At 33.8% G+C, this 25,944-nt stretch overlaps 1 protein-coding gene and 1 long non-coding RNA gene across 12 annotated transcripts in view; both read left to right on the top strand.

The window, feature by feature from the left end:
* The window catches only part of LOC124451455, a 100,159-nt gene that overhangs the window by 13,239 nt on the left and 60,976 nt on the right, over nucleotides 1-25,944 (top strand). For 2 of the 10 annotated variants that reach the window (XM_047002068.1, XM_047002069.1), the window contains exons 4-5: nucleotides 554-717; nucleotides 16,670-23,327. In XM_047002068.1, the coding sequence (XP_046858024.1) occupies nucleotides 16,681-20,688 (4,008 nt within the window). In that variant the 5' untranslated portion in view covers nucleotides 554-717; nucleotides 16,670-16,680 and the 3' untranslated portion in view covers nucleotides 20,689-23,327. Of the gene's footprint in view, nucleotides 1-84; nucleotides 150-553; nucleotides 718-5,306; nucleotides 5,332-7,660; nucleotides 7,708-7,738; nucleotides 7,857-8,598; nucleotides 8,834-10,536; nucleotides 11,449-16,669 lie in introns of those variants that run through there. The other 8 variants (XM_047002067.1, XM_047002071.1, XM_047002072.1 and 5 more) reach the window with 8 other exon arrangements.
* Nucleotides 1-25,944, top strand: part of LOC124451472 — a 48,126-nt gene that overhangs the window by 14,669 nt on the left and 7,513 nt on the right. The window lies entirely within an intron of this gene.

Raw genomic sequence — 25,944 nt, 5'->3', positions numbered from 1 at the left:
ATTTTATATAATGCAAATTTGTCAGTTGTCATTCGGGGAAGAAAAGAATATGAACTTAATTTACTTCTTCCACTACTATATTAAAGTGAAATGAATAAGAAGTGTTTCGAGGAGAACAGACTGAAAACTAAGATGGAAACCATTTTGACGTAATTTATCATTATAGAATATAAGATTCCTAGTTGAATTTTCAGGCTTGCATTAGTTAGTTATTGTGGAAACGACCGCATGTAGTGCTCCTGTCATTGCGAATAGTTTATGTATGTAAAAGTTTTATCGTGACTTGACATTCTTCACTTGCTGATTATTTAAGTTTCATAAGATATGCTAGTTCTATATGTCAAGGAAATGCTAAATACAATTGAGAAGACATAATTTCGGAGAGTTTAGATCAAAAGGGTGAACTACAAATGTAAAAACAGCTGTCCATTTACTGAAATCCACGGTTTTTAATTAAATATTTTTCTTGGTAGCAACAGTTGTTAGTAGCATAACTAATTATTTGCCAACGAATAAGATTCGTTCAATTTCATAAACATTCCTTCTATCTTAGCAACCTGCGTTGTTTGACTGCGACTCTACGTCTGCTATGATAAGGAGCTTCACAAATTCTGAAAGTAATCACATTGAAACAGATATCATCACTTTTCTCAAGACTTTTTGCGGTATATTGACAAATTTCTGATTTGAACAAGTTCTTCACTCCTCTCGACACAGGTACGTCTGATATACACGAATTTTGCCATATATAAGTAGATACATTTGTACAAAGAACAAATTTTTTTAATTGTTTGGTTTCTGATGTCTGATAAAATGACTAACAAAGCGTTTAAAAATATACTGTCGGTATTGCCAAAGTGATTTTTGTTGCTCTTATGATAGCTACTAAGTTCGTCTATTCTAACAGGTTATGATTCGTACCGTTTTAAATGTCACTATTTTCAGACATGGGATTTCTTGAGAATAACTGCGGTGATGTGAGTCATAACAAGTCCTTGTTAGTGTTGTATATTTTCTATTAACCGAAACTCGTACTTAACCCTCTAAGGTCATATGTATTGAAATGCATCATTGTATAACTACTACATGCGGTCTGCGTTAAAGAACCCGAGATTGACAAACTTTTCGGCGGACACACAAAATGTGTGTAGCATCGTGTTGTGACTCTCTTGGGGCCAGATGCTTTTTCAATTAAGTTTCGTTTCGTAATCTCGCGCAAGCAATGGCCACTAACAGGTTGAATTGTTCGCCATGGCGTTTACTAAATAAAAAATGCAGAAATGCAAACAAATAGAGAAAAGGGAAGCTGTTAAGCATTTTCCCTACAAAATGTTAATATACAAAGTAGAGTTTTAAAAAAATAATCACCAATCTCGGCTAGCCTATGTCATAGGCCCATACTTGTTGTACAGCTCTATGCAAATTGCAGTATTAAAGGTGCTTGCTCCTGCATATGCCATACTGTCACATCTGCTTGAGAAATTTCATAAATTATACTGCTTTATTCAAGCTTATGGGCATGGCTGCATAAAATATTCCATTTTCTGAGACGATCAGGCCAATAACAAAATTTTCTTCAAAAAATTGTCCCATGGGAATTATCACTTTTCCAATACAAAGGAAATCATTTGTATCAATCAATGGTGACATAGCTAGACAGAGAGCCAGGCCCCTTGGCAAAATTCTAAAATATATTGTTTTATTTACATTAATTACAACGACGGTTGTGGCTCCCCTTCCCTTTTATCTCCTCCCCCTTGACAGAAAATCCTGGCTACTGCAATGATATATCACTGCTATTAAATACTATAGATGAAGGACTGACTAAGAAGAACTGCAAAGATCACTTCATCTTACTAAGTTCTGACTTTCCAGGCTGCTGTCGAGATTAGGATTAGATTAGGATATTAGGATTAGCATCAAGTTGTTAGCACTTTCGTCCAAAATGCATAGTGGGGGACTTCTTTGAGTAATGGAAGAAGTAGCCAATTGACCACAAGCTCTAAAGTTTCCATTCTGAATATTGTACATAGAGCCAATTGGTGTTCCATTAAGAAACACTGTAGAATTCATTTGCGAGATTGTTACCACGACAAACACCATGGTACATGTGCCAATTCTTCAATCCGGGATGAAAATCCTAAAATCGACACCCCACTAAAATGGCAATGTCAACATAGTTCTAACTTTGAAAAACAAAAAGAAATAAATTTTCTGAGGTTCTTGACATGTTTAGAAGGTTCACTTTAGCGGGAGGAAAAACTTTGAATAACATCAATATTTACTGAGAAAATTACTATGCACCATCTCTCGTCAAATGTAAAGTTTGCATAAACAAACCAATTTTCTTGGCAGAGATTGCATTTTCATATTTTTAAAGAAAAAATCACATGTGATGAAAAAGAACATTTAACCACAGTATAGAGAACATACAGTTGAGCCACTCCATTGAATTTTTTCGTGCCACGCATATCTTATTACGCATGTGATTACCATATTGGCAGCCAGTAAATTGCATTGTGTGACCAATAGGATTGACGATATGGCAAACGGCAGCCAGTAAACTAAGAGCTTGTTCACATAAACACGGTAACAGGGATTCTGCGAGGCGTAAAATGATTTTAAGTCATTGAAAAGAGTTAAAGATTTAAGTGCAAAATTTACAACATTTGTGTCATAAGTGTCATAAGTCATTTTAGTCGTAATTCTCAAATCAAGCGAAATTATTTGTCTTCATTTTAAAGTTTTTGTGAATTTTCAAAGTCATATTACAGAGAAATGTCTCAAATAAGATTTTTGTTGTGAAGTATTTAATCTTCCATTTGCCAAAATGTTTTAACGCTACGCTGAATCCCGGCTACTGGGCTCATGTGAACAGCCACTAATTAAATATACAGCAGCCATTTGCACAGCGAAGTGGTGCAATGATATTCCTATACTGCGATTTAACTCACTTTAAGCATTCACTTTTTGAAATCGTAAATGCGCTCTGTGGGTGTTTTTTCCCTTACTGGTACCACTAATCTTTTAAATTGCCTACTGAGACTCAACTACAATGTGTTTCTCATTGTTGCTACACATCTGAGATAAGCATTATCTTATTATCATTACATTCTTTACTCTTGTGTCTGCAGTGTTTTTTATCATAAGTAATTATGATTCCGTGTAGTTGGAGCTTAAAAATTATTCATAATTTACAATGGTTTATTAAATAACAAAGGTTTTTATAATATGAAATGACTTATGCAATAATCTATTTGTATATGGAATTTTGATTAATGAAAGGAAAAAACACTCGCATTTTTGAAAATCGTGTCCTAAGCATTGACATTCAAATCCTGTCGTAGACAGGTGATCTTCAACTCCTGAGTTAAAACTAGTGAAATTTTATAAGATTTAGCATTTGTCCTTTGGAATTTGACTAATCTCAATGTTATTATGTACTCTGCATGAGGTTCCTATTTATGTATTTTTATTTCTATAACAATTGTTTTTAGTCAATGATGTATACTTAGTTATATAACTAGAATGTTCTATATAGACACACTATAGAACATACAGTTGAGCCACTTTATTAAAGTTTTTCGTGCCACACATATCTTATTACGCATGTGATTACCATAGTGGCAGCAGTCAATTGCTTTATCTTACGAATAGGAATGATGAAATGGCTAACGGCAGCCAGTAATCTAATTAAATATACAGCAGCCAGCTGCACAGGAAGTGGACCAACTGTAAATTCCGTATACCACGACATGCGAGAGGAAAAAACATCATAGGCTCCGACCCAAGTGACTCTTCTGTATATTCTTATTATGTGTCTATACTGTAACATATATACATACAATACTTTATTTCAGAACAACATGTAAATACATCATTATTAAGAAAAAGGAAACCCAGATGTTAGCCCTATATCAAGGGTCTCCTATATATGTAAAAAATCTTACAGAACTAGTTAATAAAAAAATAATAAATAAAAAAAAATAAATAGTAAATAATAAATAAATAAAAAAATGTCAAATAAGAAACAGCTAAATATCAATTATTAACTGACGATTCAATAAATATTCATGTGTTTCTTCAATTTTGATTTAAACTCACGAACGTTAGGGCTGTCACAAAAATTAAATAAATTATTAGGAAGATAATTCCAGGGTTATTATTATTATAGATGTCATTAATTTTTCATGTTTGAAGTAGATCCTGACTCATTTTTTTCATTTTCACTCGTTTATTTAATGTGTTTATGTAACAAAACTCACATGGATAAAAAATTAATGTTGCAATAAGGCATGAATTATGATCACCATTTTTTAACTAATATGTATGTGGTCGCGTTGTTTATATTAAATCTCTCATCCGTTTGTTGAGTATGTGACATGTGAAGAACTAAAGCAAGTATAATTTAGTTCACACTTTTAAAACGAAGGTAATTTTAGAAAAATTAAGCGATATTTTAGAACTACATTACCGACATGACAAATTAGCTAAAGCAGCATCTCAATAAAGTATGACTAAACATGCATGAGAAATCATATCTAAATTGATATTCCAACTTTATAACTATTGACAATAAGCTGCATGGTAAAGGAAAGCAAAACCTGTTCAAAAGTATGGGAGAGGTGAAATAGTATATTGTCTATGAAAAAAATGGGAATCTGTGAAAATTTATGTAGGGGGGATAGCATGTCCAATCATGCATCACCACCCTTTTTTGCCGACGCCACTTTTGACTAATCCCTGTGTGTCTAACAAAATCTTGTTAATTGTATTGAGAAGACCATTCATTTTTAAAGTTAGAACATTTATAAAATAAGCAAATGTTAAACTTAGGAAGAATGTATTTACACAGAGAAAGAACGCAACCGAATCTATTTTTATGAAATGTTGATTCATGTAACACAGTGAGCTTCTAAAAATATACTTTTGATTATGTTTGCTTAACAGTTTTAAGACTTACTTTTATTGCATTCTTTACTGTTGTATCTACAGTGTCTTTATTGGTCATAAGTAATTATAAGTGCGTGCAGTTGATGTTTACCATGTATTTATAATTTACAATGGTTTATTCAATAACAAAGTTTTTTTTATAAATTAAATGGTTTGAACCCGGGAGTATCGTTACATGTTTGTAAATGTAGATCGTCCAGGCTGGTATAGTCCTGAGAAGGACTGTTTTTGTTGTTGTTGACTGACGTTTCGACAACCTTAGCGGTAGTCATCTTCAGAGTCAAATGAGGAGTAAACGTCAGGTTAGCCGTATTTGTTATCTGGTTCCCACCTCATTGTATTGTGTGTACAGGAAATGTGTATTGTCATTGTGAATTAGTGTGAAGTGTAATATTTTTAGTTGATCGTTTGTATGTATTGTGAATAAGTCGTTTGTATGGTGCCGGTAATTGCTGTGATCTGTTCAGGGGGGTTTGTTTCAAGTTGGTATACTAACTTTCTAATGTAAGCCGTTGTCTATAGTCAGTACTGTAAGTAATGCATTTTGCCGAGTCCCAGTCAATGTTGTGCTTTGTGATTCGGTGATGTTCGGCAATGTGATTAGTTTTGTCCTGTTTCTTAGTACCTCGTTTGTGTTCAGTAAGTCTTATGTTTAAGTTCCTGCCATTTTCGCCGATATAGGAGGCGTGGCAGTCTGAGCAGTTTATTTTGTAAACTGTACCTTGACGTTCGTTGTGTTGCTCTTTGTCCTTTGTGTTCGTTAGTACTTGCCGTAACGTTGTGATTGGTTTATGTGCGACACGTATTCTGTATGGTCGTAAGATAGGCAAGATAGTCTCAGACGTACCTTTGATGTCAGGTATCATTGCTGTTGTCACTGAGTTGTTCGTTTCGTTGGGTTCGTTGGGTTTGTAAGTGTTGCGTTTGATAACGTCAGAGTTATAGTTGTTTTTGTCAAAAACACGTTTGAGATAGTTGTTTTCGTTGTGTAGAGCGTCCGGTGAATCACATATGATTTGTGCACGTCTTCTTAATGTTCTGATTGTGGTAGCTTTGTATGATGTAGGGTTGTAAGATGATTGGTCTAATAGTCAGTCAGTATGTGTGTGCTTGCGATAAACTGTTGTTCGTAGTTTTTGATTGCCATGTTTTACCAAACAGTCGAGAGAAGGAAGAGTTCAGTTTTCTTTGACATCTTTGGTAGATTTTATGTGGACAATTGACAACCACACATTACAAATAAAAACATCTCAACTAAATCACACATCACAACTAAAAATAAAAATATTTCACTTCACACTAATTCACAACGACAATACACATTTCCTGTACACACAATACAGTGACGTAAGAACCAGATAATAAATACGGCTAACCTGACGTTTATTCCTCATTTGACTCTGAAGATGACTATTGTTTAGGTAAATGATGATCGTCCAGGTTTACTTGATTTGTTGTTGTTGATGACGTTTCAACTGGTAGTCATCTTCAGAGTCAATAAACTTAGAATTTGACTCTGAAGATGACTACCGCTAAGATTGTTGAAACGTCAGTCAACAACAACAAAAACAGTCCTTCTCTGGACTTTATTAACCTGGACGATCATCATTTACAAACATATAATGATACTCCCGGGTTCAAACCATTTACTTTATTACTACCGCTAAGGTTGTCGAAATGTCAGTCAACAACAGCAAAAACATTCCTTCTCATGACTATACCAACCCGGACGATCGACATTTACAAACATGCAACGATACTCCCGGGTTCAAACCATTTACTTTGTAACTATTGACAATAAGCTGCATTGTAAAGGAAAGCAAAACTTGTTCAAAGGTAATGGAGAGGTTAAATAGCATACTTGTCCATGGAAAAAATGGGAATCTGTGAAAATTTATGTAGGGGGGGATAGCATGTCCAAGCATGCATCACCTCCGTTTTTTGCCGACGCCACTTTTGACTAATCCCTGTGTGTCTAACAAAATGTTGTTATTTGTATTGAGAAAACAATTCATTTTTAAAGTTAGAACATTTGTAAAATAAGCAAATGTTAAACTTAGGAAAAATGTATTTACACAGAGAAAGAACACAACCGAATCTATTTTTATGAAATGTGGATTCATGTAACACAGTGAGCTTTTAAAATTTTACTTTTGATCATGTTTGTTTAACAGTTTTAATATATACTTTAATTACAACTTACTGTTGTATCTGCACTCTCTTCATTTATCATACATAAAAATAATTGCGTGCAGTTGATGTTTGCCGCGTATTCATAATTTACAATGCTTTATTCAATAACAAAGGTTTTTTATAATATGAACTGACTAATGCAAGAATATACATGTATGGAATTCTTCATTAATGAAGGGAAAAAATCCCTTCACAGTTTTGAAAATCGTGAGTTAACCATTGGCATTCAAATCCCGTCTTAGATAGGTGATTCTTTATTCCTGAGTTAAAACTTGTGAAACTTTATAAAATTTAGCAGTAGTCGTTTGGAATTTGACTAATCTCAATGTTATTATGTAATCTGCATGAGGTTCTTATTTATGTATTTTTATTTCTATAACAATTGTTTTTAGTCAGTGATGTATACTTAGTTATATAACTAGAATGTTCTATATAGATGTCATTAATGTTTTATTATACTGTGTGTCGAAGGAGATCCTGACTCACTCTTCATTTTCGTTCGCTAATTAAATGTGTTTATGTAACAAAACTTACATGGATAAAAGATGATGTAACAATAAGGTATGAATTATGATCACCATTTTTAAACTGATATGTATGTGGTCGCGTTGTTTATATTAAATCTCTCATCCGTTTGTTGAGTATCTGACATGTAAGGAACAAAAGGAAGCATACTTTGTTCACACGGTTGTCTTATTTCTAAAACGAAGGTAATTTTTCTAAAAATAAAGCTACATTACCGACATAACAAATTAGCTAAAGCAGCATCTCGATAAAGTATGACTAAACATGCATGAGAAATCTCACCTAAATTGATATACCAACTTTCTAACTATTGAGAATAAGCTGTATTCATTTATCACCTCCCTTTTTTGCCGACGCCACTTTTGACTAATCGCTGTGTGTCTAACAAATTGTTGTTAATTGTATTAAGCAAACCATTCATTTTAAAAATAAGAACATTTGTAAAATAAGCAAATGTTGAACACAGGAAGAATGTATTTACACAGAGAAAGAACGCAAACGAATCTATTTTTGTGAAATGTTGATTCGTGCAACACAGTAAGCTTTTAAAATTATACTTTTGATCATGTTTGTTTAACAGTTTTAAGGTTTACTTTCATTGCATCCTTTACTGTTGTATCTACAGTGTTTTTATTGATCATAAGTAATTATAATTTTGTGCAGTTAATGTTTGCCACGTACTCATAATTTACAATGATTTATTCAATAACAAAGGTTTTTTATAATATGAACTGATTTGTGCAAGAATATACATGTATGGAATTTTTGATTAATGAAGGGAAAAATGCATTCACTGTTTCGAAAATTTGGTCTTAATCATTGTCATTCAAATCCTGTCTTAGATAGGTTGTTCTCTATTCCTGAGTTAAAACTTGTGATACTTTATAAGATTTAGAATTTATCCTTTGGAATTTGACTAATCTCGATGTTATCATGCACTCTGTATGCGGTACTTATTTATGTATTTTTATTTCTATGGCAAATGCTTTCAGTCAATGATGTGTAATTAGTTATATAACTAGAATGTTCTATATAGATGTCATTAATGTGTTATTATACTGTTTGTTGAAAGAGATCCTTACTCACTCTTCATTTTCGTTCGCTATTTAAATGTGTTTATGTACCAAAACTTACATGGATGAAAGATTGATGTAACATTAAAGTATGAATTATGATCGCCATTTTTAAACTGATATGTATTTGGTCTTGTACTAATTCAATTGATTTCAGTAATTTTCAGTATAAGGTGCTACATAAATATGTAGCAATACACTTAATTTTCAAAGACGAGCATTTACCCACTTTCATCCTTCACCCATACACATTTATCCTTCACCATTACAAAATACACAGGCAATTCAAAATCAGACATTTTATATTAAGAATTATACATTAAAATGATCTAACTGCTAACCAAGCAAAAGGAACATTGTATTAAATGGGTAAACAGAACAACTTACAAAAGGAATGATATCTGAATCATGTGGGATATTCACGATGAATTATATACCAACACTACCAATAAGTTTACTGACATGGATTGAGGCAATAACTATCACATAATTTTTTAGCTTTTTACACACGTCTGATAAGAAGTAGGGGCATTTTTATGTGACTTTGATTTTACCCATAAATATACTAGCTTAATGTTTAGATATTTGACTCTGTCATATGATTTTTTTATGCATACAACCTTTGTGCTTACTTTGTACATTTAGAATTGCAACAAAGGAACGAATGAATAACAATAAAGCCTTCGTAGTTGCTGGATCACAAAAATCCACTACTTTGCTTCATTATTTTATATTTCCTTGTTTTAATACAATAGAAAGCAGTGAAAGGTTTTACTGAGCTACATTTAGATACATTTTGGTAGTATTATATTTATAAGTTTGACCTCAGTTTAATGACCCAGTTATTTACATCTTTCCGAACCTTTAAAGCTCATTTAGACAATGCTTTCTCATATTAATTTATTACTAGATACTTAATAAAAAAGTTTATCTTTACTAACTTCAAAAGGTTAGGCAAATTATAATTCGGACGCAGCGTATTAAATATTTTTTAGCTCACACATTTGAACGCAAGCGATCACAAATATCAATTTTATCCTTTCAAACGACCGGTACTAGCAACCTGTACTTAATAGGATTAATTGTCTGTCTGGTATATAGTCCAATTTCGGTTGGAATAAAGCACAGATGTGGGGATAAAACACGCATGTGGGAATAAAACACGGATAAGGGGATTAAATCTGGATCTTCTTTAAAATTTACTTCTTTTTATGTGGTTGTGTTTAGCAAAATTATCATGCAAATGTTTTGCATGGTGTGCTTTTGTTTAAATTGTTCCATGTGCCAAATTGAAGGATAGTAAAACCAAAATGTTTTAAAACATCAATCAAAAAATGCTTCTCAAGAATTTATTTTACATGTGAATATAGTTAGCATATGTTGTTCGTCCATCGCAAGCGATGATGACCTTGACCAGTTAACTCAAGTACTAGAAGATTGGGTACGGTGAGTTCTGAGGTGGCTAATGAGTCCAATCTAGGCACGGAATGTTCTTGAACACGAAGGGCAAACCAGAGATGCATCTGATGTTGAAGCACTGGCTGCTCTTGATTTCCGCAGCTCACGTTTCTGTTTGGCATCCACAGTCCGCCTTTCTTCTGATGCTTGACAGCCCTTAAAGATGAGATCGCGCCAGGTTGATCGGTTCCCTGCAAGTTTGTCCCATGTTGCGGTGTTGATGTTAAAGGACTTCAGTGAGGTCTTTAATGTGTCCTGAACCGCTTCTTCTGGCCTCCGACTGATCTTTTGCGTTGGAGCTCTCCACCATAGCAGTTGCTTAGGTATACGCTCATCTGGCATGCGAGCAATGTGGCCCGCCCATCGGATCTGTGCTCTCATCAGCAAGGTGTAGATGGATGGCTGGTTGGATCGAGAGAGGACATCTGTGTCTGGCACCTTGTCTTGCCACTTGATTCTCAATATCCGACGGAGACAGGTTGTGTGGAAGTGATTCAGCTGTCTCGCATGCCTCTGGTAAACAGTCCAGGATTCACATGCAAAAAGGAGAGTTGGTAATACTATGGCAGAGTAGACCTTCAGTTTCGTTGCAGTGGTGATCCCTCTACGCTCCCAAACGTTTGTGCGCAACCTGCCAAATGCGGAGCTGGCAAAGACATTATCTATACATTGTTTTTCTGCCTGAGAAAGTGACCCTATGTCTCAAGTTGCAGGTTAAATGTAGCGGGTAAAATGAAAGAGAATTGCACTTTTAGAAGTAGATGTTCGTAGAAAAAGTTTATGTTAAATTCTCGGGGATTCTTTATTTCTGTATATGCACACTTGAATGTGCATTATGTTCTCTAAGTATTAACGTTCTCTGCTGTTAACACTAAAATATATTCATAACACTGAAAACTCATTACTGCAATTGTTATGCATATAGGCCCGTTCACACGATCCGATTGTTTCCGTTCCGAGTTTAATTTGGTTATTGCTTAGACGGTCGGATAGTTTTGTTGATATTTATGTTCGTTTAGATATTTATGTTTGTGTTATCCAGAACATTTATCGATATATTTTTCGTATTTTGTTCTGGTTAACTTGTCGTTTTGAAATCTATGTAATTTGCCAAATCTATGAGATAGTTGTTTTCGTTGTGTAGATCGTCTAGTGAATCGCATATGATTTGTACACCTCTTGTTAATGTTTTGATTGAAGTGGCTTTGTGTGATGTTGGGTTGCAAGATGATTCGTCTAGTAGTCGGTCAGTATGTGTTGGCTTGCGATTACAAGTTTATCGCCTATACCAACCTGGACGATCTACATTTGCAAACATGTAACGATACTCCCGGGTTCAAACCATTTACTTTAAATATATTTTTGTTACCAGGTTTATCTATTTACTTGGATTCATTCATGTACAGGAAGATCAATAATTGTTGGGTGGGGGCTCATATTAATTTATGTATATGATATGTTTTTATTCTTCAGTTGTTAGCTATTTCATGTAGTTTGCCTATTTTTTTTAGAATAATAATCTAACCAATGAAAAATGGTTTTCGTCATAGGCGTACAGATTCTTACAACTTTTACACAATTTTGGATCAGCTCTCATAAAAATTATGCCCATTAATTTTTCATTGGTTTTCTTATTACAATGTTTTGTTGACAATTTTTATTGCTTTCATCACTTTTGTTGACTTCTTGACCAGGGGCGGATCTAGGATTTTTCAAACATCAGTCATAAAACGTCGGAGGCGCTTCGCACCTGGGGGGGTCTGAGGCATTCTCCCCTGAGAAATTTTGAATTTCAGAGCCTTGAAAATGCCATTTTCAGCGTTTTAGAGAAATACAAAATGTATTTTGTGGGCATCGTTTATGCGTAAAAGCAACACATTTTGCTTACGTTTTTTTCAAAAAAAAATGAAGTGAACAAACTTGAATGTTTTGCCAAATATTCAGGCTCATTATCATGCCAAATATATGGCTCATTAGCATGCCTAGGAACGTGAAATTTATTTTACAATAATGCTATTCAAAAACAGATATAGTCTTTAAAAATTTCTACCAAGTTGTCAGGCATAGACCCCCCTAGAGACCCCCATTCAAACCTCTATGTAATGAGTTAAGTTAGAAATTTGGTACTGAAAGTAGAAAAGCTCAGACTTCAAATTATGCAAGTTTATTGTAACCCTTTACAAATCTCCACATCAGTGCCAGCAAATTCACCTTTTGAGAAAAAACTCAAAATTTTTTTCTGCCAAAGATTAAGCAAAAATTATCAGAGTGAAAATTTGCAGTTAAGGACAGCTTAATGCCATAAATGTTTATTAGGCATTTCACTAGACTATTATCTCCTGTAAGTATATGCAAGGTGTGCTATATAGCAATCACTAGTAGCATTGTATTTGCAAATACAAACAGAATGTAACCAACATATCTTTAATTATATAATTACATGAATGTTAAAATTGGTTCATGTGTCATGCTTACTGGTTATGATAAATATCTTTTCATAAGATCAAAGCTCATTTAAATGTAAATCTGAAATAGTTTAGTTTAGAAATTATAATGATCATCAGAAAAATTACCTAGTGATCATGAAAAATACTTTGCTGTTTTGCCAAATTTCAAGGTTTATCTGCGTACATAGAAAGACATTTTTACTTTATAGAAAATGCTTTTCATACATCAATAGCCCTTTTGGAATTTATGGCAAACAATCTGGTATGAGCCATAGATTAACACACCTTTGCATCTCTACATGAGGTGTTCAGTTAGAAAAGGGGACAATATGTGACATGGGACAACATTTCATGTATGTGAAATACTCAGGTTTAATACCATTTCAGTCAAATTGTCAAAATAAAAAGCTTCATGGATCAGAAGACTCAAAATCACAGGTTATAGTAAACAGCTTCTCATGTAATCAATGTTAGTTTTCTCAAATCTTAAACAATATGTAGTATAACTGTCCAATGATTGAATGATCAATGATCATAAACTTAAAAGCCCCAAACATTTGTTTATGATAAAGTAAATAATAGTATGCGCCTTATGGCTACAGATTTTTTGTCCATTGAAATATATTTGCAGGAATGTAGGATTTCGCTGCTATATAGCGGCCACGATTCCCCAAGCACTAAAGAAATCATAGCTAAAAGTCCTTCGTCAACAACAATTTTAGAAGCATCAATCTGCTTACCAAACGCCATATTGACATAAATCGCATCACACACTCGCTTAAATTGACTTTGATATATTACATTCATGCATATACTTCACTTGTCCTTTACTTACGCTTTTGGATGTAAATTTCTGCTGATAAAACTCAAAAGAATGTTGGCTTTCTTTTGAACATCAATGACTGATATGTCGCTCGCGAGATCGTCTTTGCCAAGAATTTACAATTTATCCATAAATTTTTCATCCTCTTGAAAAAATTCACAGTTTGGACAGCAGCATTCATGTCAATATATGAATTTGTAAAAGATTTCGATAAATTCCATCTGATTCTAGTTTAGTTTCTATCATGCTTATAAAAATTACTATGAAACGATCAAACATTCAATTCAGACAGTGAGCTTGACTATGTTAGTTCAGTTGGCTATCAGTCGAAATCCGTCAAACCAATCACAATAAAACAAAAACTCAAATGAACCAATTGTAAGATAGCAATTGGACTCCCTTATACGTCCGGCCACCCCTATTATCAGTCGAGACCATTCCAGACTGTCCACTGATCTGGCCATTGACCAATAAAACAAGCGTTTTGGCGTTCATAGACTCCTTTATCTGTCGAACCAGTCAAGCCACCCCGCTTATCAGTCGGTTATTCCAGGTCAATTAAAATTCAACTGATCTGGTTACCAACGAGATATTCATTGGATTAGTCATTAATTTTCAATAATAAATAAAGCTGGATTTTTATCACGAAGTAAATGCGATAAGAAAGTAAGAATAATTAATGAATTTTTAATTAATATGAATAGGCAATTTTTGAATTTCAAACATCAGTCTCGCGGATGTCTCTATGACGGATTTGACATACTCTAGATCCGCCCCTGGATCAATGATAGCCAGACTGATAAAATGTTTAGTCCTTCTATGTACGTTTTTATATTCTTTTACTGTTAAAAATAATAGACATTTTACATTGTTAGTCGTAAAGTGTCCCTTCCAACAAAAATTTTTTTTAGCAATACCAAATCTGTCGATGATTTTAAGCCTCGTTGAGGGAAACATTTTGAATTTGGTCAAATCATTTGATTTTTATAAAACCGTTAAATTCACTAAAATCGTATATTCTTGTGAACCATGTCCGTGATAATGAGGAGTCTGAAACTAGCTAATTTTCTGACGTCATCCAAGGTACACGTGTTACACGAGTCGTGTATTCAATTGCTAACAAGTCAATGCTGGCTGAGGCACAACTTAAGTCTATAAGCGCCTAAAAGCATTGTCTTTGCACAAGTAAAAGCAGAAAAAAGGTAAATATTTGCGTTGCAGCCAATTGTGCGAATGAGTCAAGCCTTTGCTCTCGTATGAGTCTTCACACTATGCCTTATAATAATAAAAGGCCCGAGACCATGCGAAGACGGAATATCTGTGTTTTAGAGCAAAGCGCGTGTTTGAGCCTTCCAGTGCTTCAACACTTTGTTCGGCTCGATTAGAATCAGAGGATTTGGAGCGTCAGCTTAGTAGTTTTCCGAATCAAAAGAACGCTAATTTTCCAGGGCTTCAAAAAGATAAGATTAGAATTTCTGTCACGTATCCCGGAATAAAATTTTTGTCAGAATTATCTGACTGAACACTCAATTCTGATTTTGATTTATCGCTTTTTTCTCAAGACATAATTTTCTCGAATGTTATAATTAAACAGCGCAAAAGAACGTATATGTTTAATATAAGCTAAATATGCCCGAATGCTGACTATATTGGATGACGTCAAAATACCTTCTAGTGCCAGTTCCTTTTGTATTATAGAAAACGACGGCGTTGGGCCAATAATACACAACCTCAAGATGCCATAAAAGCTTGTTGATTTGACCGAATTTCTCAATTTTTTCTCAGAAAGGCTTAAAATCATAGAAAGATTTGATATTGCTAAAAAAATTTTGGTGGCAATAATGAAAAAGTGTCTGAGTGAGGCAATGTCTGTCTGTTTGTCGTGATATCTTCGGCTCTGTCTTCATTCATAGTCGCAAATGCGAACGATAACGAATAGAATTGTTTTGTCTAGTATAGTCAATGCTTGAAACTTGATAGCTACACTGTGCAGTCTGTGCTTGTATTTTGTTCGATATTTTATTCGTATATCACGTTGTTTATCTCTCACCCTGTGTTCTGTTTTTTGGTGAGAAAAATGTAAAGCAGACAGGATATAGTTCTCTTTATATTTTAATTAGTAATGACGACTATTTAGATTTGACAGATCGTCAAAAAGGACGAAGAATTTAAATATATTATGGCCATAAAAAAATAACTACATCAGCAATGATATATGTACCATGTGCAATGCCTCCTCATTTTAACAATAAACATAAAAATTTAAATTGAAGCAGAATCATCGGCAACATAAGTCCTATCAATAAGCAAATATTCGTGCAACACAACAAACCGATTTCATATATCTTTTCACCACACCATTGTTAGACAAATAAGATATAATATTCATTTAAAAAAATCGTTTTAATTCAAAATGGTAAAGAACTTATCGTTCTATCGTTGAAATTTATGAGATTTATAAGGACATGGCAGTTATTGTTTTTTGCAAGCTTCCTATGCACGATATTAGCACGTGAACACCAGCACACATAACATGCACTGAGCGTAGGAGAGCAATAAAAAAGAAATATAATGATAATTACTGGGCATTTTTATTATACATGAGCACAAAGAACGTTTTGTACCAAAGAGAAGTGCCAAAGGAAAGAATGATTTCATTTTGTGGCATTTTGACATGAAAATATTTTTTGTTATTTTTTATATGTTATTATTACGGAATGACCTTTACACTTGACCTTGGGAATGGCCTTGGGACTTCACTTAATTTCATGTAAAATACAACACTAAGCAGTTGGACTACTGACTACTGTTTGTTCCATGTACTGTAACTCTGGTCAAGGCTACCCGCATGTACACACTCGTACTTATTTTTTATGTACCTTTTACATCTTAGGACTTTTGCACGAAGCCTGGATAGCATTATTCGTCCGATAGTAAAATTTTTAACCTTTAGAAAAGGTGTTTATATTCTCCTTAGGGTAAAAAAAGTGTGTACTGTTAGAAGCAACATTTAATTTCAATGATTCCTTAGTTCAAATGACATATTATTACCATTTAGGAGATTTTGTAAAAGTTCAAAACAATTTGCCATCTGATGGATAAAACTATTCTCTCTTCATGTAACATGCCGCAGGTTTTCCTTTATAATCACAATGAGTTTGTACCATGAAAGTCTTACCTACTTTTGTTTTCTGCAGGGAGCAACATTATGTCTGTCTTGAGCTCAGACAAGAAAACTAATGGTTTTAAGTTGATGAGATTAATTGTTGATGTTGGTGGAAAAGCTTTAAGAACAACATTGAGGAAACAACTGTCAGGTATTGATTTATATGATGCTTTAAATGATCCCGAGAATGCGCAACTACTTTCAAATCTAAAGAATAGACAAATCCATCAACATCAATGGGATCAACTGTATCCTGGTCCTCTAATATCACCAAATGAAAATAAGTTTGACATTACTTTACTCTGTATTCTCCTGCGTAATATTTGTGGTTTAAAACCACCTCGTGATCCAATATGGACGTCAGTAAATGACCCCACTGATTATTCAACTGAAGCAGATATTACCCGTATCAGGTTATTTCGTAATGAACGTTTTGCTCACTTACCTAGCACTTCAGTAAGCTGTGATGACTTTGAAAATTTATGGCTGGAAATAAGCGAACCATTAGGTCGTTTAGGAATAAGACAGGAAGAAATAGATAGATTAAAAAATGAGTTCTTTGGTAATGAAGAACGTGAAAGAATTTTGAGAGAATGGGATAGATTAAAGAGCGATTTAACTGATATTAAAAATGATCAGAGAGGTATTAAGAGAACAGTGGAGGGTGTCGAGAAAGATTTACAACAGGTAAAAGATTTTGTCACAGTAATGAAAGACGAAGTAGATGAAATACGACATCACCCTCACTTAGGTCCAGAAGAAGATATTTTGACAAAAAACCTTGTTAGCTGTAACATTGAAAGCGAAATTGAACATCATTATGAAAAATATTTGCTTGGAACACGGGAATGGGTTTTTAAAGAGTTTTTAGATTGGTTTAAAGACGATACTTCGCAAAATCGTGCATTTGTTATTTCTGCTGTTGCTGGTATGGGTAAGTCTGTAATTGCAGCTACTTTATGTAAACGTTATCCACAATACTTGACTGCAGTTCATTTCTTTCAACACAACAACAGTCGTTACAACAAAGCCAATGTACTTCTTCAATCTTTAGCGATGCAAGTTAGTCGTAAATTTCCTGCTTACAAACAACTTCTTGTGAAAAAACTTTCAGGTAAACTCTCTCAGCCTTTGAATAACATGAATGTTGAAGGATTATTTTCCCTTCTTTTTACTGAGTTGTTTTGTAATATCTCAGAAGCTCCCCATCGAATGTTAGTTGTGCTTGATGCTCTTGATGAATGTGGTTATCCAGAAAGGGATGACCTTGCTAATTTGATTGCTAATCACTTGCATAAACTTCCGCATTGTTTTCGCTTTGTAATTACAACCAGACCTAACGAAGTTGCTTTGAATAAGTTCGAAAAATTAAATCCACTATTCATTAATTGTAGCGATGATCGCAATTTAGAGGATATTAAATTTTTGATTTCCGACAGCCTTTCTAATTTGAAAGATATTTTGGTAGAAAAAGCTGACGGACTTATGTTGCTTGCATCACTTCTTAGCAGCGAAGTTAAAAATCTGGATTTGTTGAAAGGTTCCATATCAAAAGATCTCAGTGAATATTACGAAATTTGCTTAATAAGATTAAGTGAGGAATTATTCTATTCGTTTGATATCAGTAACAAAAAGTTTCAGTCAATTTTAAATGCTCTGGCTGTTGCTAAAGAACCTCTTCCTTGGGAAATGATCGATGACGTTCTTTGTTTGAATTCTAGTCGCGAATCACTTGGGGTTAGAAAAATTATCTCTTGTCTGTTTGTTACCAATGAAGAAGAATGTGTTTCGTTTTTTCACAAATCCTTAAAAGATTGGTTGTTGGATGATCGAAAACATGATTACTCAGTAAAAACTTTTTGTGGTCATCGACTTGTTTTACAATTTTGTTTAAAAACTTTGGATAATCTCAAAGCTGAAGGTGTAAACTATGACGTAATTAAGCATGTGACAGTGAGGTATTCAGTCAAGTATTGGTTGCATCACGCGCTGAAAATTTCCGATAACAATGATTTGGTTAAAAATGTTTGTAAGTATCTCATAGACTTAAAAATTTTATTTGCCTCTGTTTGGATTGATGCAGATCTTACTTTGGAAAATTATTTCTTAATTAATGAGCATGACGTATATTTTCATCTTCCTAAGGAAACTCGACCATTATTTAATGACATTTACGTTGTTCTTACATGGCAGTGTAGTTGTGATGACAAAGAGGAATTTTTACAAAATGTTCTCGATAATGTTAATGGTCTTGCGTCGCAGGCTTCCAATTTGCTTAAAAAACGTTTCAAGGATCTCCCATATATCGAGAACTTCGAGACAGGTTTTGTCAAAGCTCGGCTTTTTCGACTAGAAAGAAAACTAGAATCGCTAGATGTTTCTCGCAAACATGATTACGTCGTTTGTGGGTATCGCACAAACGTTGTACAACTTTTTTCGTTGAGGACAAACAAGTGCTTATGGATAAAAAACATGAGAAGTCAGTTAAAGGAAGCAGAAAACATCAGGTGTTGTGTAGTCTTTCATCCATTTGAAAATTTAATTTTTGCTTCTCAACTAGACAATGTAATGAATATTAAAGGGAAAATATGCCCCAGTCCGTTCCATTGTGATGATTCTACTTCTAAGTTCTTTACCAACAAATGTTTTTCTAAGGATAAGGACACAATGGTCACTAGTTACAAAGATATTTTGACCGTATGGGACGTTGAGAAAGGTGAGAAGAAGCAAGCTTTCACATTGCACAATAACGTAACTTCGCTCTGTTTTAGCAAATCCGAAAGTATTCTGGGTCTTACTGAGGAGAAGGAGGAGGAGGAGGGGGAAGAGAAGAGGGTGGTGTTTCGTATATACGATTTATCGAAAGGTTATGAGACATTCGTTTTCTCACATAACATGCCTGCTGGTCTTTATATAATGTCCAGTATAGGTGATAACTCTTGGTGCTGTAAGTCTGGTAAGGAATTATTCATTGTAAATCCCAATGGTGAAAAACTTACTAATTTTTCTGGTAAGAGCGTGTATGATTATTTGTATCCTCTTGATCCTTTTGATAACATCATTCCAAATTATTTTTTCCCCCACAAATACGAAAAACATTTTTTTTGTTTGTTAAATGACGACAATGTTCTCGTGTTTGGCAAAAAATTCTACCGTTATGTATTTTTAGTAACGCGCACACACTTAACAACTGATGTTAAATATGGCAGTGAAATTTGCACGAATGGCAATTTTCTATATCAGTTTAATGACTTTGAAGAAAGAAGTCAAGGAAAATCAAATTTGATCATTAAAAATCTGAATACGGGTGACACTTTTGTAAGGAAATGCCTTCTTAAGGACATGTTAGCCGTAAAAAATGCAGTAATTTTGCATAGAGAATATGATATTCCAGAGCTTTGGAGTAATGACTTGACAAATTTGCTGTACAGTTTTGATGAACTGAAAAAAACCATGAAAATTTTGAGTGTGAGTGATGTATTAATTGCTTGTCAGACAGCTGACTCTGTTGTGTTTTTTAATATCGAAAACAAGCGAGAAGAATTTGCACTAAATTTTGAAACTCATGTGTCGGTATTAGCATGTAGCGTTAAGTTTCACGTGTTTGCACAAGTCTATGTTGAGAATAAAAAAACTTACTCTTTGTGGTGTGGAGAAAATCTTGTAGATGGTTGGGAAGACATTTTTCAGCATCAAATAAGAAGTGTTGATTACGCTGAATTTTCCCCATTGGCAGATAAGTTGATGGTGTTACGGTACTACCATTTTCTACACGTATATGACGTCAAAGACAAACAAATTATTTATATCGTTACAGGGGATAAAGTTGACGGTAACATTGCGTTTCTAGATAGTAGATACATAATACATGAAGGTACCGATACCTTATGGTTGATTGATACTAGAAATGAGAGAGAGTGTTGCCGTCACGATTTTTCATTTGTCAGCGTGTATACACATTTCTGCCGCAAAAGCAAACATGTTTATTTCTTCTTTCGTGATAATAACGTCTTGGCTGATGGATTAAAAATCAACTTACCTCGAAAATAATATGGATCATTCAACGCAATATTTTTCAGTTTTTTCCATCGATGATGAAATATTGTTCTTATTCCATGAACATGTTTCTATGATGGCCAAGAAAACCCATGCATGCATGGATGTAATTTTTTTCAAACATCATTTTTTCAGTTACTGCAATTTCATTTCATTTTTTCTGGTGATCACGATTTCATGCCATTTTTTTCATTAGGAACGATTATGCTATTTTTTTACAATAACTGCGATTTCATCTCATTAGCTACATGTCACAACCAAAATTTTATAGCTATATATGCTTTTTTGATTGTTTTCATTTTTGATTAAAATTAACATATGCTGTATTATGTAAAAGGAATTCTTATTCTATAGCAACACAATGACAGTCAATTGTTACTATTGAACATTTTTATTACATAACTGTGATCAAATTATAAGATAATGTGAGGAGGACATGAAGATGTTAGCCAATGGAAACGTTTATTCACGTTGTTGTCATTTTTTTTGTTTGAAAATTGGCAAACAACGAAACACTAATTGATTCAAATAATGAGACACAATGTGTTTTGTTTCATTCTGTCTCAATCATTAAGTGATATAACTGTTCTCTTTAGTCTCAGTCAATAATTGTTACCAAACGAAAAAAACCATAAAAAGACTTATTCCATATAAGGTTCAAAACAATAAACTTCGATATATTCTTCAACAAACTCACAGCCCGAATTGGTCTAAATGTTTGTAAAAGAATATGTCGACGAATATGTTGTATAAATGACTAAAATAGTGATATTTGTTCGATTACTGTTATAAGGTTTTGGGCTAAGTTTGGCAAAGGTCAGCACGAACGTATTCAATTCTTGCACAATTGAGAGTGTCAATTATATATAAATTTAACAATAAGCATGGGCAGCGCAGTGTATTGTGTCTTGGAAAGATCTTGACTGGATTTATTTTGAAGAACGTAGAGCATTTTTTGAAAGCCAAGCTCATGCATATGCGGTTAGGAAAGTTTGTATTGTTAAAAATTATAGTTAGAGAGGCTCTTATCCATGACATTACTGTCTAAGTAAATTTAAATTCACTCTTGTTCATTCTGTAGATTACACTGCCTTTTACTACAAAACGTTGACTAGTATGAATGCTCAAGTAAATTTTAACGAGAAATATTAAAGCAATTATATAGTAAACCAAACCACCTGCACCACTAAATGTGAAGAAACATGTGAAAAAGTAAACTGTACAATAGAAATCGACTTCATAATGGACATTCAATTTTTTGATAAACAAGTGCCCATTGATTCTAAACGCAACAAACTATGTGTTGTTTTACAAACGAGAAAAGTTAACAAAAGCTATAAAGAGTTTTGCAAATATAAAGAAAGAACAAACGCTACAGTGCTGCATGTGAAAGGATGTTCGAGGATACATATATGACTTTTACAGAGAAATTTTAAATCAAGAATTTTTGCTTTGTGAACACCTGTGCTTTGTGAATCAATCGTATCACTTATTGGCTGCGACAAAAGAAAACTTAGTATTGTTGGACAAGCAAAGCCCATGAACTTAATTAAAGTGTATTTGTATTAAAAAGAGTTAAACAATTAAAAGAACATTATTCACTCAAAGATCAGTGAGCATACTGGAAATGGATGTCTAACGAGATTTGATATGTATTAATTTATAGCTTATTGAAAATTTTCACTGTCTAAATTCAAACTAAAGGAATGACTAATTTATCTACTAAAGCACTTGGTGGCATAATTTTCTATTTTTCTCAAACCACGAAGTTTCATCTGCGAGCAGAATTGGAAGACAAAGGCTCTGTGATTTTACTGTGATATTGGTTATTGACTTTGTTGACAACACTTTTAAAACCTGAAAATGAAAAAATGAATTGTTCTCATCCACGCAACCGTTCTCAAGGAAATTTCGAATGTTGAAAAATGTAAACAATTAAAGTGACTGAACATTTGTGAGAGAGAATAGAAGAATGTCCATTATTACAATGGTTTTGTAGCCAATGGGCTATCGTTCAGCATTTTTTTCGATGCCTCAACCTAGAGTGACAGTTTCATGTCTACTTTGTTTCATATAAATAGTATGTCTAGACTACAGTAACATCAATATGTGAAAGTAACGTCAATCTACAACGATGAGAAGTATACGACACTTTGAATGTTTTTCTCAGGAAGTTAATTTTTTAAGGATTTTTCAATTGGTTTTTATTCGAAATTTTCTATGGTTTTTATATGTTTCTTTATATTTGTCGTCATTTAATGTAGTGTAGCCAGTTCACTTATTAAGTTTTACTGTGCAAATTTAAAAATTGAAAATTAACGTATTCTAAAGAAATGAATGATGATGATGCTCAAAAATTTGCACAGCAGGAATAACAAGAGTGGGCTAGTTACATTATTAGTCAATGATTTATTGTTGTATGGAAGTATGTATATTTGATATTACTGTCCATTTGAAGAAATGAATTGTTCATTTTGTAAGACAAAAACAGGCAGTTGATATGTGTGTCAAAAATTTTGCAAAAACATATGAAATAATTTTAGTTGATTTTATTAACAAGTATTTGCATGACTTTTATTAATTTTGCACTGTAATATAGAATGTAGTCGTAAAGAAATTGTTTTGTTGAAAAATTATTGCGTGTTGTGTTGTGTGTGTGTTTGAATTATGTGACTCCAGTGATCTCTGACCTAAAATGTTGCTATAAATTATTTCATAGTTATCACTAGCGGCAGTTAAACCAAAACACGTGCTATAAAGAAGAAAATGATCTTATTTTTATTGACATCGAATTTTTGGCATTTTTATAGATAGGACTGAGCCTTTTTTTACGAAATATAAATCTTTGTCAAATGTTTCCAACAAAAGCAGTATAAAGATTTTGTTTTTATACACAAGATAGAAAACAATAAAATTTGAGTGCACGCTCCTGTTAACTAAGGGCAATATAAATATGCTCAATCCTTCCCCCATAACTTTTTTAAAGATGTAAAATTGTACAGTTGCAGATAATAGGTAGCTATGTGTTGTTTGTTCATTGTGTAAAACTTCTGCTGTAGTCCTTTTTATAATCAAGTAGTCTGTGCTTGTGGTTACTAGTTTGAGCAGGTTTGGTTTTGCTGGTGTAATGGTTTGCGCTGGTAAAGATATTTTCACGGTTTTTGCAGTCTGTAGTAGTGAAGGTCTCTGCCATCCTTGTTTTTTTTTTCATTTCTGGAAAGTGATTTTGGGGGCCATGGATTGCTGCCTATTAGTGAGATTTGGTTGAGATAGTTTAATCCGGTGTATATTTGGTTATCATGAACACTTCATTAGCATTAGAGCATGTGGGTTATTGTTCTTCAACTGATGTTAAATAGTGAAAACATTTCTGCTCCTCTAGTGATTCTTCAAATCTGTAAACTTTGGTGTGATGTGGATCGCGTTGCAGAACTTTGATGATGATGATCCCAATTTTAATCCCTTCTGTGGGAGGTGGCCCAGTTTTGTTTTTATATTTAATGTCCTATGCTTTTCTTGTGTTTTTGGAGCTTTATGGAAGGTGAGCTTCTCGAGTATGCTTGTGGCAGTTTTTTAAAGGCTCCTCTAAAGTCTGAGTGTACAATAACTTACGTTTTTTTATAGTGTTGCTCATAATTTTTTTAGGCAAACCATAAAACTCAACAGGTCTTAATCCCCACATTTAATTTTCAACTGTCGCATTAATTTTTTTCTTGGGTGTTATATTAGTTGTAACCAACTAGGTTATCATTGAAGGTACTTTAGAGTAAACCAATAGGGTTCTTTCTGTGTTTTTGCTTATCATCTATGTCATCTACACTACAGTCGAACAAGTTGATTGTATTTTTTCCTTATTTTTTGTTACTTTGCTGTGGGCTCTAACATGTATATACATAAATACGTATACATTTGCAAAAATTATTCCATGTCGGTTTTTAAGATAGGAAAAGTTTTTGGGACATTTACAAGTAGAAAATCAATTGTATCTCTACGTTTTCCAGCACGTGGTTTAATTATATCCCACCGAAATTGAGTAGGACCTGAAAATCTCCTCAGGACCTGAAAAAATCAGGTGACTCAACGGGATTCGAACCCATGACCTCTGCGGTGCCGGTGCAGTGCTCTGACCAACTGAACTATGAAGTCACACAGTGGTGAGCAGGTCAATATTGTTGGGCTCATGTTTTCTCGTGAAAGGAATGTCGTATGAATGTTTTTATGCAGTGCGGTAATTGAAATTAAATGAAGATATGATCTTCGCACTTTGCTGGACAATTTAAGCAATCGTCTCAGGACCTGAAAAAATCAGGTGACTCAACGGGATTCGAACCCATGACCTCTGCGGTGCCGGTGCAGTGCTCTGACCAACTGAGCTATGAAGTCACACAGTGGTGAGCAGGTCAATATTGTTGGGCTCATGTTCTCGTGTGAAAGAATGTCGTATGAATGTTTTTATGCAGTGCGGTAATTGAAATTAAATGAGCTATGATCTTCGCACTTTGCTGGACAATTTAAGCAATTGCCTCATGAACCTGAAAAATTCAGGTGACTCAACGGGATCCCGATTATCTTTTATATTCCTAATTTATAGTTCATTAACCAATATCCCTAAATATATCAGCAATCCTGTTATAGGATCAAGAACTAACATTGGGGCAATTGGAAGTCATCTTTATACTGCTAATTATGAATTAGTAATTATTGCTAGTTTGGTGCTACTAGTCGCTATGATAGGGGCTAAATTATTAGGTAAACAGCCAAATTCACCTTTTTTTATATAATTTCCAAGAGGAATCATCTCGTAGTAGGCAAGATCTTTTCCTACAAATCAGCAGATACACCTTCAGGTGCTGTCTGGTCTAGTGCTAATGCAGGTCTCCGCTTAGGAATATGGAGAGGAACATGGAATTCAAAAGAATACTAATACTATTTATCATTAATGGGACATTATCAATTGTAGTTTTAGGGGCATCTTATCTATTAGGATATAGACAACCCGACATGGAAAAAGTGTCAGTTTATGAATGTGGATTTGACCTTTTTGATAATCCGGGAAATCCCTTCTCCGTTAGATTTTTCTTAATTGGTAGCTTGGTAGCTCTTAATATTTGATCTAGAGATATCTTTTTTGTTTCCTTGGGCTGTTATATATATGGGTTTACCTTTATTTGGATATTGGGTTGTTATGTTATTTTTATTTATCTTAACTTTAGGGTTAATCTATGAATGGATAGAAGGAGGTTTAGAGTG

This window comes from Xenia sp. Carnegie-2017, unplaced genomic scaffold (assembly GCF_021976095.1).
Source record: "Xenia sp. Carnegie-2017 unplaced genomic scaffold, XeniaSp_v1 HiC_scaffold_24, whole genome shotgun sequence".
In the NCBI taxonomy this organism is placed as follows: domain Eukaryota; kingdom Metazoa; phylum Cnidaria; class Anthozoa; order Malacalcyonacea; family Xeniidae; genus Xenia; species Xenia sp. Carnegie-2017.
This window is presented reverse-complemented; position numbering and strand designations above follow the sequence as displayed.